Here is a 14491-nt window from a genome sequence, read left to right as displayed (position 1 = left end):
TGGTTTTAAGGGAAAGCAAATTCCAACAGTAAACAGCTTTGGGGAGCCCTGCTGCTGCCAGTGCTGTGACTTTTTTCCTTTGTGCCCCTTCTGGTCTCTGTGAACAAGCTGCCACATGCCCAGGACTGCAATTGTACAGTATTTCTTCTCTTATCTGGGGGCAACAGCACAGGTATGTAATTTATGTGGTAACAGACAGCACCGGTTTCAGTTCTTTGCTTTTGAAAAGTGAGAATAGTGACACATAACTATGAATAGGTAGGCCCTATCAATAGTGCGTTGTATAAACATTAGAGAAAATAAGGTATCATCCAGCAGATATTTCAATTATTGTATTGTTTCCTAAAAGCATTCCTGATAACAAGGACACATAGCCTAACATTGTGGGAGACACAGGTATCGTCTTGGGTGCAAAAACCCACCCTAGGAGGGATGAGCCTGTTCCAGCTTCACACAACACATATTCCCCATCTCATTGTTGCTGGTTCACGTGAAGGTGGGAATCTGATTTTCTGGCTATCAGTTAGTCCACGGCAAATCTGGCAGTTGCCCAATGCGTACACCAGTACAGTCCCACCACGTACACCATGGTCCCACCTATAGACTTCCAAGACCTTTCCCATATGGTTCTTTTACTCCTGGAGGGAGATCCACTGCTTTATTCGGTATTCTTCATCTAACTTCTCCTAAGCATGGCTTGGCAAAGGCCTTACAGTCTGTGAGGGACTCCCAGCTTGCCCCAGAATATAAAAGGTCTCCCTGTGCATCCAGTGGGCTGGAAGAGAAAGAAGCCATGGAGTTATAGGAATTCCTGAAGGGCAGCAAGTATAGAGAACAGACAGACATTGTAAAAATACACACACAAAAATACTTCATTGTTTTAAATGCAAAAAGCATCTTCTGTTGTCAGATGCAAGCAAACTGCATTGCTCTCACATAGAGAGGTTGTTGGCAAGAAACTAGCTGGCCCATGTTTAAAAGCATTCCAGGGATACTTACCCCCTCGGGAGACCAGAAACACAAGAGAAACCATTTATATACAAACTGACACTGCTTACCCATACAAGCTTGAATTAGGGTTAAGGTTGTCACAGGCACAGGGAGAGCCCACCTTTATCTCCTAAGCACGCAGACCTGCCCAGGTGCTTTTGGACTGAATGTACTCGTTGGCCATCTCTTGGCTACATTCTCAGCATGACTATTCAGAGAATGACAACAACATAACTGTGAGCCTTCACAAGCGATTTCTGGGGTGTCTTGGATGGATACCAGGCATGTGTGAAGGAAACAGCACTTGGCTTGGCAGGTTTCCATAAGCTTTAAGACAAACCAAGTTGTCTCAAAGAGCCCTGAGAAACCAACATGTATCAATAGCAGCACGATTTACCCATGTGTGCAGTCAACAAATGTGAGGGTCCTTAGCTCTTTCTGCTCTATAATCCTAGGCCATGAGCGCACTTTTTAATCTTATTAAGAGCATATCCATTAAGATAAAACTAAAAGAAACACAGGCATTCCATACTAGAGTAAAAGACAAGCAGAAATAAAAAACAAAACAAAACAACCAACCTGTTTTCTGGTCATCAGCATTCACGTGGAACCCCTCCATCTGTTCTGACACTCAGCATTCCTGTTATCCACTTCCTCTCACTTGTCCAAACCAGTGTAAACACCTTGCTCCCTGGATGCTCACTGTCAGTTGCAGGCACCTCCAACTTCCACAGGTACAGCCATTTCCAGGGAGCTGGTTCATGGATAACCCTGTTAGGGAAGAGCCATGGAAATGCCAGCAGCCAGTGTGGGCTGTCACTTGATTGTTCTGATGTGGAGATCCCACTAATTGTAAGCACATCAGATCTCTCTCCTTTTCTGCAAATTCACCCACATCTCAATCCCTTAGCAGTACTTACATACATTTATATAAAAACCCCTCCATGCTACTATTTCTGTTTCATCCCTTCCCTCCCACCTCATGAACCCATTATATTTTTCAAATTCTTTGAGTTTAAAGCATATGAAAAGTTGATCATCACTGTCTGATCCCATCTGCTTCTGCATATACATACCACAAGCAGAAATTTCCTTGTGAAATGAAATGTTCCTGCTGAACATTTCCGCAGTTCTGTCCCAAACCCCACACTAATTGGCTTCTACACGTACACTCCTCTCCCTGCTTCCATTCTGTTTTTAACTTCATCACTCTCCTTCATCTCATCTTTTCCTGTAAACTCCAGCCAGTTTGTTGTGTACCTTCATTTTGTATTTCCCTGTCAGAAGTTTACATTCTTTTGAACTCAGCATCCCTCTTTTCCCAGTCCTGCACTCAGAAAGGATGTGAGAAGGACCCAGACTTTCCTCATTAGGGCAGAGAAGGAGTGGGACCCCTCCATGAGTAAAGGTGAGCTGGGAGCCAGGGATGAGAATACCACACAGCAAGACACCATCCCAAGCAGAGCAGGTCTACGGGTGGTAATGGTTTTGCCACCAAGCAAAAGCTAAGTGACAGGTCCCAAGTCAAGCCCGTCACCAAGTCAGAGGCATGGCTGGGTGCAGGCCCTACAACACAGCTCAGGCCAGGAGCGGGTGGGAGCCTCAGGTGAGGGCTTGTGAAAGCCTTAAGGGCCCTGGCACTCTGCTGTTGTATCTGCTCTGCAGTACCCTGCACAGCGACTGTGCCTATTCAAGAGATTCAACAGGGCACCACTCCAGGAGTTATAATCAGCCGTAAGTATTATTCTGGCATCTGCAAATAACTTTCTTAAAATATTGTTAAATGATAATTGGAGGAAAGATCACAAGCAAATAGAGTTCAGAATTAGCTTTACCCTGCCCTAATACATCCACTGATGTAGTAAGTGCCTTCATTCCCAGGCCCTCTGACCTCTGGCAAAGAGACAGGCATGCTTTCAGTTTTCCTGCTTTTCACTCACACTCCTAGCCTTAGCCACATTTAAGGTTGATCCGTAGATGCTCCTTAATGTCTCAGCTAATATGTTTGGACCCAATGCCCAAAGTCAGCTTTGTCTAGACTTAAGGTCCTTTTTGACTACTTGACATATCTGATGAGGCATATTTTCTCCTGGTGTTTGTTTCCTCCTTTTATTTGTTTATTTAAATCTGCTATTACACTGAAACAGTAGTCATCTCTTATAGTTATCAGACACAGAGAATATATTTAAAGATACACAGAGCAGCCATAAATCCATCACAGCTCCAATCTTCACCACATAACATTCCGACAACATTTTTTAAAACAAAAATTTAAGGCCAGTAAGAAAAATTGTGATTCTTCTTTCCCTCTCAATGAGAATAAGCCTCTCTGTCCAACCTACTCCCCTAAATCCTTTTGAACAAACAATCCTAAGCAAAGAAAGAAGCCATCCAAGAACAAGATAAAAAATACACACAGAAATCACAAAGTAACCCACAAAAAATACTTGGCTAATAAAACATTTTGGTAATCCCAAAGTGTTCTCTCTTCCACTTTAAGCTATTTAGCCTGTAGCTGTATCCTGAGTATGCCTATCGACATTTCTCCCAGGTGTTATGAGAATTATCTGAAAATACTGCTGCAGTTGACAGTGACTTGCAGGATTGCTTTTAGCAGCTTAGTACAGACTGCCAGAGGTATAGGGCACTCTTGAAAAAGTAATGCTACTGTGTCATACAACAAAGCTGGTTTAAGGCTTGCAGTATGTTACACTATGATAGCATCCAGCTTTGTGAACGTGTTGGAGTCTGCTGTACATAATTATCAAAAAAATAAAGAAGTTCCTCAAAGTTGAAGTTCAAATGATGCCTAAAGTATATATTACTGATTTGGTATCACATCTGAAAGATTACAAATGGGCATAGCAGAATTGGTGAGGAACTCAAGAATGCTGGGTAGAGAAACTCCAACAGATGGCTTTGGCAGGTGAACTGCAGTAACACAGGTGAAAGTTTGACTGAGCAGCTGCTACTAAATCTGACAAATCTGCCTGAGAGAAGAACCTCAAAGAGCTGGCAGGGGCAGCTTTGAAAGAATGCAGCAGAAAATCAGGTTGTAAAGTGGGAAGGTGCTTGCGAGAAAGTCCCTTACTACACTACTAGTAGCTGCACTAAAATAACAGCATAGCTATGTCAGTCTTCAGCTTTTTTCATAGCTAAGCACTTAAGTTTTTATTGCACAGTTGTTTAGGTCTCCAGTGAAATACAGTAAAAGAAGTACTTGTGAGCTCTTGTTTAATGCGCTATTTGGGACAAAAAATTATTGCTGGCGTACAAGGATGCCAGAGAGGGACTTTTCAACAGGGACTGTAGAGATAGCACAAGGGGTAATGTAAACTTAAACAGGGGAAGTTTAGGTTAGATATAAGGAAGTTTTTTTACTGTAAGGGTGGTGAAGCACTGGCACAGGTTGCCCAAGAAACTTGTGCCTGCCCCATCCCTGGCAGTGTTCAAGGCCAGGCTGGATGGAGTCTTGGGTGACATGGTCTAGTGCAAGGTGCCCCTGCCCATGGCAGGGGGTGTTGGAACTAGATGATCTTAAGGACCTTTCCAACCCTATTCTATGATACTGTAATTTCTGTTCAGGCAGGCATGTGATGGAGCGAGTGGAGTATCACTTACAGATATATAAAAGCAAATCTAGACCAGAGACCATTAGCTGCTGTAAAAGCCACTGATTTTGAGAAAATAAAAGGTGGTGACCTCTCAGAGACCATTCATGTGTGTAACTATCATTGTGGGGGCAGACAGCCCAGCTGAGCAGTCAGGGAAGGGCACTGGCACACTCACGCCTTTATTTCTTCCTCTACCGGACCCTATTCTGCACATACCCACCGGTTTGGCAGCTTGCTGTCTGTGTTGGCGAGGCCCGAGCGACTAGGGCAGGGCTCCCCTCACTCCCCGATCCCTGCGGGGCGTCGCGCTGTTACTCCAACTTGTTCAACTCGGTAAAGGCCAGCAGCTGGCGCCGGGCGGCTGCTACATATGGCGGTGCCGGGTACACCCGAGCTCGCTTCCCCACCATGGTCGGTCCCGGTCCCGGTCCCGGTCCCGGTCCGCGTCCGCCCGCTCTCTCGCGTTCGCGCTCTCCGCCGTGCCCCATGCATGTCCCTCCGCGCTTGCCGTCCCCCGGCAGCCAATCAGTAGTGGTGCGGCGGAGCGGGCGGGAGCCGGTGTGCGGCGGGGTCGGCCATGGAGGACGTGTGCGCCAAGTTCGTGTCGCAGAAGATCAGCAAGGCGCGCTGGCGGCCCCTGCCCGCCGCCGCCCTCCAGCCCCCGGACATCTTCGCCACCGGCTCCTGGGACAATGAGGTAGCGAGCCCGTAGGCGCAGCACGGCACGGCCTTCCCGCCGGGGCGTGGGACCGCCACAGCCCCCGTCGCTTCATGTCGAGGAGCAAATACGTTCGGGTAAAATTGGTGGTGTTGTTTCCATACAGGATAACAGGATTTCCGTTTGGTCTGTTGGAGACCTTGGAAATGCGGGCCTCAGCGGGGAGTACCAAGGAGAGCCTCAGCTGCTGTGTGACATCCGGCACAACGGTGATGTTATGGACATGCAGGTAAAACAGCTGTGTTGAAAAGATCTGTGTTTTTTAAGGGCTTGTCACTTTGGAAAAATAAAGTGATAGTAAGCTGTCAAAATGCTGAGACTGACAAAAAAAAAAAAACAAACTTACGAACTAAGGCAAAACCAACTAGTATTAGTTTGTGGGTTGGTTTTTTCTATTTTTACTGTATTTATCAGTAATTCACATTACCCTGAAATCAAAATTACCATTGTGGTACTGACATCAACTAATAGCATGTTTATTATCTCTCTTTAGTTTTTGGATCAAGAGAGAATTGTGGTTGCTTCATCAACAGGAACTGTAACTGTATTCCGTCATCATCAAAATAACCAGGTAAGTTACTTGCACTGGCTTTAAGCTGCTATTCTGAGTAATGCAGTTTGCTTTGATCTTAACGTAAAATTTTCAAAAGGACTACAGCAAGAAACATCTGCATACCAAAATTTTATTTATTATTTGAAGTCTGTTAGAAAAAACTTTGGCTTTATACATACAAGGAAAGGAAAAGCATTTTGCATAAATTACATAAGTTAGATTCCAGAGCCAGCTAGACTGGGGTGGCTGCTTGTATGTATCTGTAACCAAATAGTCCATTCATTGAAAGCATACTTCAAAAGTCTAGAGTGTTTTGGGAGAGTGGGTATTAATAGACTTGTACTTGCCTTATTAGAGTTTCTGTGCTCATGAACTTAATGATTCATGTTGAATTTCTCTCATGTGAGGAAATATAGGTAAACTCTAGAGTCTTTTGCTTTGATTATAAATTACCACAAATAAATATGTAATAACTTTATAAACTCATAAAGACTAATAAAGATGTACTACCTAAAATAAACTGAATTCCTTGCAGTCTAACTCTGACCATGTATTTTTTTAAAGGCCTTGGTTCTTTTCCCTTGTCCTGAGGAAAGATTGAAGGGATAAACCTAGTGAAACGCATTTCAGAGTTCATAAATCATGTTCTTTCTAATGTCTAGCTTATGTGAAAAAGGGGGTCATAGAGGAAATAATCAATGATTCATTGAAAATTTGTATGCTCAAGAGTTGAGGACAATTTAGATCTCTGATTCTTACTCATATAGAAGAGTCTCATTCCTGTGAGGTAGTGTGGCTTTCCTGGGGCTTGCTTCTGGTTTCCTGAGTATTCTGGAAGCTTTGGTCTATCAGGATTGTTATTTAACAGCAGAACTTCATGTCTGGTTACTATTTAGACTTTATCAGCCAATCAGCGGTGGGAGAAAGCCCATTATCATGTGGATCAAGATACATCTTGTGGTGGAGCAGCATGTACCGGAGTTATCTGCAACAAACCAGAAATTGTCACTGTTGGAGAAGATGGTAGAATAAACCTCTTCAGAGCTGACCAAAAGGATGCAGTAAGAACTATAGGTATGTCAAGTAACTGTTCAAATTAGTGATTTGTTTGGGTTTTAGCTTCTCAAATGATAACAAAAAAGTCAGTTTTGAATTGCACTAAATATTCAAGCTGAACATGTTTGCTCCAGATTATTCCTGTGTTCCTCCAGCCTTCAGATACTTGAAACATATTTCAGATGTATTTCTATATTAATTCAGGTATTTACAAGTAAATGTTTTAACTGATGGAAAAGTTTCAAGCCTGATATTCTCTGGAGGCTTCTGTTTCATCTGGGATTGTTAAATGCTGTGACAGTATACATGAAACCTGGTTAGGTTTCAAGATGTTTTTTGTTCCAAGTTCTTCATAACTGGAGGTCAGTGAAGTGGTTATTTCAATTCACTGTTTGTACTAAGATTAACCCTCATGATGTCTGTATATATAAATATCTGTTTCGCTGTGCCTAAAGGGAACACCAAAGACCATACACCCCCATTCATGCCATGTTCTTCTGCCAGGTATCATGGCTTACAATGATTGTTTCTTACTCAGTGAAAAAGGTCCGTATTTCCTAGAGTAGTAGATTAAATGATGGAGTAAGATGTTTCTGAAAGGTGTCAATACATGGTTATTCCCAACTCTTCTGTCTCATGGAAATAGGATACAAATCTGTAGTGTCTGTTGGAAATGAAACTTAAAAGCAGAAATAATTTAAAGGCCAGTAACACCATGTTTGATAGTGGCATTATTAAACCAGGACCTTCTCCCTGAAGCTTCAGTCTGATACACAGCACCTGTGTTTCTCCTCAAGCAATACCTTTCCTCCAGCCGGCGAAGGAATTCACACGGTGATAAGCCAATTAAGAGAGGAGGCTGGCTGGGATTTCTAGAGGGAATACTGGTGTATGCATGGCCGTATATACACACACCAGATAAATCCTATTAACTGCATACAGTCCGTTACTGAAGCTCCTTGAGAAGCTTCTCTATGCTTTAAAAAAAAAGTAGGGCATGAGGCAGATTTTATTAGCCCATGCACACAAAAGACAGTAACTTCCCCTCTGAGGGGCGACAACATGAACTATCTTAAAAGGATTACTTTATTTGTAAGATTTTTGTTACACACAGATACTAACACAGTGTTTTGGTACAAGTTTGAGAGTAGAATGTTTTGCTGACTCACAGGAAGCAGATGTCCACACAAAAAAAAGTGTATTTTTCTCTGAGCAATTGCTGAGATGCTTAGATATAGATTTGATAATGTGCAGGATGCAAGTTGTTCATTTCCATAGCACTCACTTGATAGTACTGTGTAAAAATGCTTGCTTTGTAGTGGCAGCATCTGTTAGCTTTAGCTGCAGTAAGACTGCATTGAGATTTGCTGGCATTTAAGAAATGATATGTGAATTAATTGAGAAATGTCCTTTTGGAAATGAGAAGGGAAATGTTCAAATAGCAATTAAAATAGAACCTGATAAGTGAAGTTTACCAGGAGTTATGTGGAAGGGCCTAGCACAAAGTTGTTGACTACAGACTGACAGGAAGACTTGGAGAGGGAAAAGAAAACATCTTGGAAGATGCTTTCAGGTTCTTCAGGATGCAGCTCTATAGAGTAAGCAATCCTTTGTGCTGGTTCCCAATTCAGTGACATCTTGACATTTCCCAGGCCCTGAGCTGAACCCTCAACATGTTTTACCATGAAGATAGAACTCTTGTACCTCATGAAATATTTGTAAAGGAGTAACCTGCTATTTTTGTTGTTATTTAATGGATTTCATAGTATAATACAAAATCGATGTGTTTATAGTCAATTGTGGCAGGAAAAAAATCTTCCAAATTAGAGATGAAAAAATCTTTTGGAGCCATAAAGATGCATCACTGCTAAATCACTTTTTTTTTATTCTGTTATAAAATTCTAAAACCTTTATAATGTCAGTGTTCAGTAATCTAACATTCCTTCTTAAAGGTGGTCTGGTGGTTTTCTTCCCCTCAGCTTTTATTTACATAACAGACAGAAAAGAAAACTCAGTTCAAGTATCTGCAACCAGGCATCAGTGTGACTTGTCTGTCTCAATATGGGAAAAGGTTTCCATCTTTTGAAGCCAAAAATTCACCTATGATTTCAGTATGGGCTTCCACAAAGAGTTTTAAAATGTTTGAGATGAAAGTAGACTTAACAGTGTTACCCATCATAATCCAGATGTAAAGTTTATGTAAAATAAGAGAATGAAAATACAAGAAAAAGGTGTCTATGTTCTCTCCTAAAGCCTCTAATGTTTCACCTCAGGCTGTAAAGTGTTTGACATTGTAAATTACTATGTCCAAAAGAAGCACTGGACTAAAGGACCTGAAAAAAAAGCTTTGCTATTTAGTTATTAACAAGCACAGCATAATTCTGGTTTGGCTTTAGGGACAGGGATGAATATCACATGGACAGTTCTTGGAAAAGGTCTAAAGAAAGCTAGTGAATACAAAAGCTTCTGTATGCAACTGCTTAATGTTCTTAGCCAGAGTTCCTGTTTCTTGTATTCAAAAGAACTGCATTCTGAAAAGCTCCATAGCTTGCCTCCTGTCAGTAGGTACAGAGCATATAAAGAAAACTCTTATGAAAACCATGTAAATTGACTTATCTTTTAGGAACTATAGACAGAAATCTTACTGATTGAAAAAGTAGTTCTGTAACCCTGGAGCTAATCAAACATAGCTTCTTACAGATTTGTCTCAGTAGTACTTGATATGGCAAGCAAGGGCTCTGTTTTCACAGGGTACCCTTTACCTTTTAAGACTTAAAATTCACATGACACTAGTCTGTCTCTGTCCCTGAAAATGTAGAGAGGTTGTATCCATGTTTAAGAAGCTGTGTTCTGTTTTCTAAAAAGAGTTATTTGGTCATAATTAAATGGAGACTAGCATTCCATAGGTTTACCTGGATGCTTTCCTCATCTCTCTTGCAGACAATGCAGACAGCAGTACACTCCATGCTGTGACTTTCCTCCGCACAACTGAGATCTTGACAGTAAATTCAATTGGACAGTTAAAAATATGGGACCTCAGACAGCAAAGAAATGAGCCATCTCAAATATTTTCTTTGTAAGACCTTCATTTATTTTTTTTTTTTTTACATATTTACTGAGAAGCTTATGCTACTTTATACAATGTGGTGTGCATCTTTCCTGATACCTTCTTGACAATGGGCTGATAAATGATATTTTTTAAACCAAGGGTTTTAGCTTCTATGGTATTTAAATAATCATAAGCAGACTCTGCTTAATGGCTGAATTACTGTTGTGGCAGAGCACTGTATTTAGGTGGTCTGTTTTATGATTTATGCTTTTTTTTAATGGGGAAAAAAACCCAACCCAAACCAAAACTCTTTCCCTAATTAAATACACTTTGCTTCTGTTTTTCTCTGCAGGCCTAATGTAAAGTTTCTAGCATTTGAAATGTATCTGAATGATAACTTTGCCCTATAAGGTATTGTGAGAAAACAAACTGATCTAGATTGAAATCCTGTTGTCTGTGGAATAATTGCCATTGCTGTTAATAGGCAGTGGTTTAGGTACCTCAAGGTTTTTTTTTTTTTAGTGCCTGTAGTAACTCTTGATGTATGTTGTGAAACCACAAGCATAACATGAATTTCACAATGATATGATTATTGTAGGTATACTTGTCTGCAAGGTTCTCCCACTTCCATATACTTGTCAGATGCTGTGTAGCTGCTCGTGTACCATGGGGCACAGAACCTGTTCTCGTCTAACTTCATATTATTGCCATACCTCTAGTTTCCAGTAGATGTCATGCGGCTTCAGCCTGTAGTGACCAAATGCTACAGGAATTGAAGCTGCAGTCAACCGTTACCTTCTTTGTAAACACTCCGAGGGATTAGGAAGGAGAACACAGAAGCTGAATAAAGAATTTGTGTTTGGGTTGATTTGGTTTTGTCTTTCTTCTCCTTTACAGGACAGGAGACAGAGTTCCACTGCACTGTGTGGACAGGCATCCCAACCAGCAGCATATTGTGGCCACAGGGGGCCAAGATGGGATGCTGAGTATATGGGACATCAGGCACGGTACCATGCCAGTGTCCCTACTAAATGCTCATGAAGCAGAAAGTATGTATCTGAAATGGAGGGAGGAGAAGGTGGCACTTTAGAAAAGTTTATAATTTCTGTAAAAAATTAGGTAGTGTAGCTACAACAGAAAACAACCACATTGTTGCTACTTAGTGAGTTTTCATCCAGTTGCCTTCAGTTTGTTCTTTCTCTGTGTATGCAACTGTTCTTATCTAAAGTAAAACTAGACATAATAAGCAGCTCTTTAATTTAGAGTCATTAGATGCATTTGATCAGAATCACTGTGTTTCTAGAAAGGTAGGTATGTAAGTAGTTATAGAAGTTGATGCTGTGGTATGCAGGCATAGATAGTAAAGCAAGAATGCAGTTACTAACAAACTTGAAAACGCAAGGAAGGAGGGGAAACTGAAGATGGTACAACCCCATCTGGTGTCTCCACAGTGCTGAAACAGCTCACTGTCCTGGTAACATTATATGAACAAGATAGCAATTCATTTTGTGCTAAAAAATTCTTAGCTTGATGCCACAATTCTATTTAAGGAGTAAAAATATGTCTTGGTGTTTTTACTGACTTAAGTATCTTTTCCGTAGTTGTGGTATTTAGAAATAAAATAATAATGTGTGTGCTGGGAAGGAATGCAATGCTGTGTACAGATTTAAACTTAGCAGTAGGGAAGAGTGCATGAGAAATTATTCAGAATGCCTGAATTCAGATAAGATTTTAACTTTTACCAATTTTCACAGTACTGAAAATGCAGCAAATAGTCTTTCTTGGCTGGTTGATTGGGTTTCTTTATCTCCCAGGGGATGGAGGGAAAACTGCTGTAAATAACACATTTAAGAATGGAAGGTTGTGGTGGGGGCCTGGGTTCCTGTAAGTGCATGTCCATGTCATACTAGCGAAAGTGAAGCACTTCATACTTGTTCTGAATTGATTTTGTTTGATTTTGGTTTGATAATTCCAGTGTGGGAAGTTCACTTCCATCCCTCCAACCCTGAACACTTATTTACATGCTCTGAAGATGGATCTCTTTGGCACTGGGATACTTCCACAGACATATCTGAAAAACCCTCTTTTCTTCATCAAGGTAAGGATGTTTGAAGTCAATCTACACTCAGCTTGTCAGTTGGCCACTGAGTTGATGTTCTCATGTGACCCAATTGATAACACAATCCTTATACTGAAAATTAAAAACTGGTTTCTTTCCTTAGAAAGAAAGCCCCGATAGGCACTTCAGGAAAGCTACCAGTAAAACTTGCACTTGTGTGAGGTTTCTGTGGTCTGCTTTGGGTTTTTTTGTTTGTTTGTGGTTGGTTGGGTTTTTTTTAATGTGCTATAATCTGTCCAGTTTGTGAAGGGGCATGTCTGGTATTTCAAAGATGGATCATGTTCACTTAAAAATCATCTGTATATAGAAAAGACATGAAGACAGCCTAAATGACAAATTACTGTCTGAGGCTGAGGGAGGTACACCAGTGTTATAATACCAAAATAATTGGTATGTTAATAGGATAGTGGAATTATTAGTTTACTATTCAAGGTCATAATTGGGATTTTCAAGGAATGAAACTGAATCCCTTTGTATAGTGGCAGGATTTTAATTAAAGATCTGATAGACTTAATAGAAACACTTATTTTCACATTCTAGTCACAAAAGTGCTTAATTGCTTGCCGCTTCAGACTGTAAACAGCTGGGAAACTTTCAGATGTCATCTACTGCCTTTGGCCTCAAAGTTGCTATTCAAAACTCTGTTCTATATAGGGAAACAGGATAACTGACTCAGGATGCACTCTGCATATTTTCAGGTATATGAAGTATAAACCCCTTTTAGCACTGCTTCAGCCACATGCTGATTTTATGCTGAATGATAGTTCTCAAACTGGGAGACTTCAGTTTGAACGTAAAATATTATGTGGAAAAAATTCAGACAAATTCAGGTGTATAACTTACTGCAGAATAAGAAGGGAGAAGAGATGGTAGGGAGTGTTACTAAAGCAAAGCTGATGCCCCAGATACAGCAAAACACTGTAGAAATAGACTTTTGGTTCTGGGTCTGTTCTTGCTTTGGTCTCTGGCTAGAAAAGCTCTTGGATACTTCCACTGTTCAGCAAGATTAGTTCATAGCTGTTCTGACCTATTTGTCTTAACTGAGGACAGAGCTGGTAATAGGTTTCTGTTATCACTTCAAGCACTTAATGGTTTTATTAAGCTGTTTTTAGTTCATTTACCAAAGAGACAACAACATCTGTTAACTATTCTGAAAACTGGCTTAAATGCAAAATATTCGCATTATGTCTGTCCCATACCTACTATGTTTCTCCAAATTCTGAGAATGTATAAGCTGAATTGGAACTTACTTCCCTGTCTTTCCTCTTTCAGGAGGAAGAAGTACTGCCTATTTTTCCCACAATACCATTAACCAGTCTGTAGTAAGTGCCTGGCTGAGCAATGATCCTACCAAAGACCGCATGGAAATCACCAACTTAGTTCCAAATCAGACCTTGTCTGTGAACAGTTTAGATATTTTAGGACCATGCCTAGTATATGGTACTGATGCAGAGGCTATCTATGTGAACAGACAACTTTTTGCATAAAACTACCGAAGTGCCCCTTTGAAGTACTGATCCCCTGGAACTATTTGGAAATGCCAGGTTCATTCTTAATGATACTCATTAGTCTGTTAGCACCGTGTGGGAGAGAGGCAGTCCTGGTACTGCACAAGAAATGTAAAGTACCTTGGATTCTGACAGCTCTCACTCATTACTGATGCTCCAGGATGGGTAACTTATATGTAAACTTGTCATTTCTTCCTTAGTGCCTGTTTGATTTTGGAAAACAGGAAAGTAATCACTAGGGCAAGATACTTGCTGTAAACAGATCTCCATTATACACATATGCATACAAAGCAAAGAAAAGGTAAACCCCTGATTTTTATTATAACTTTTTTTCCTGGTAAAGATATTTTTCAAATATTATTTCTAAGGTCAGACTTTGGGGTTCTTTGAAATTCTTTTTATGTCACCTGAGATTTTTTTAAGCTGAGTTTTTTATATATTTAGGGGAACATAACTTTTTATGTCAGTTCATGAGAATTGGAAAGCTGTTAAAGCTGTGAAATGTGAAAGGTTCTGTAGGAATCTTAACATTTTAGTAATATTATTTTGGATTATTTACAGCTTCATCATGGATGTTGCATGTTAAAACTAGACCTTGATAACATGCCACTATGTCCCTCAACAGAAACGTGTTTTTTATAGCTAAGAGGTCATAATTGACAGATGTGTCAGCTGTGATTGCGGGAGTGAGAACAGTTTCTAAACTTGAGACATGGTCTTTGTCATGGTCAACGTTTCACATCTGGTTTGTTGCAATGTTTGAGAAGTTAAATTTTATGATGAGCGTGGCACCTGTTTTGTTGCAGAGAACCCCTTCTCTTTTTAATAAAGAGTTTTGCACAAGAATACTGGTTTGACTTACTGAACTGGGATAGATGTACTTA

The 14491-nt window shown here is 40.6% G+C and overlaps 1 protein-coding gene across 1 annotated transcript; it reads left to right on the top strand.

Annotated features, from left to right (window-relative positions):
• Positions 1-5068: 5068 nt before the first annotated feature.
• Positions 5069-14453, top strand: NUP43 (nucleoporin 43). Its single transcript, XM_061471514.1, has 8 exons — positions 5069-5301; positions 5429-5551; positions 5816-5893; positions 6772-6949; positions 9872-10007; positions 10878-11029; positions 11956-12078; positions 13372-14453. The coding sequence occupies exons 1-8, from the start codon at positions 5182-5184 to the stop codon at positions 13584-13586; spliced, it is 1125 nt and encodes a 374-aa protein (XP_061327498.1). The 5' UTR covers positions 5069-5181; the 3' UTR covers positions 13587-14453.
• Positions 14454-14491: the final 38 nt, after the last annotated feature.

Source organism: Pezoporus flaviventris, unplaced genomic scaffold (genome assembly GCF_033815535.1).
Source record: "Pezoporus flaviventris isolate CSIRO_AGI_PZ_B2104156 unplaced genomic scaffold, CSIRO_AGI_Pfla_v1 ptg000066l, whole genome shotgun sequence".
Lineage (NCBI taxonomy): Eukaryota > Metazoa > Chordata > Aves > Psittaciformes > Psittacidae > Pezoporus > Pezoporus flaviventris.
The sequence above is the reverse complement of the archived record's forward strand: the minus strand, read 5'-3'. Positions and strand labels throughout refer to the sequence as shown.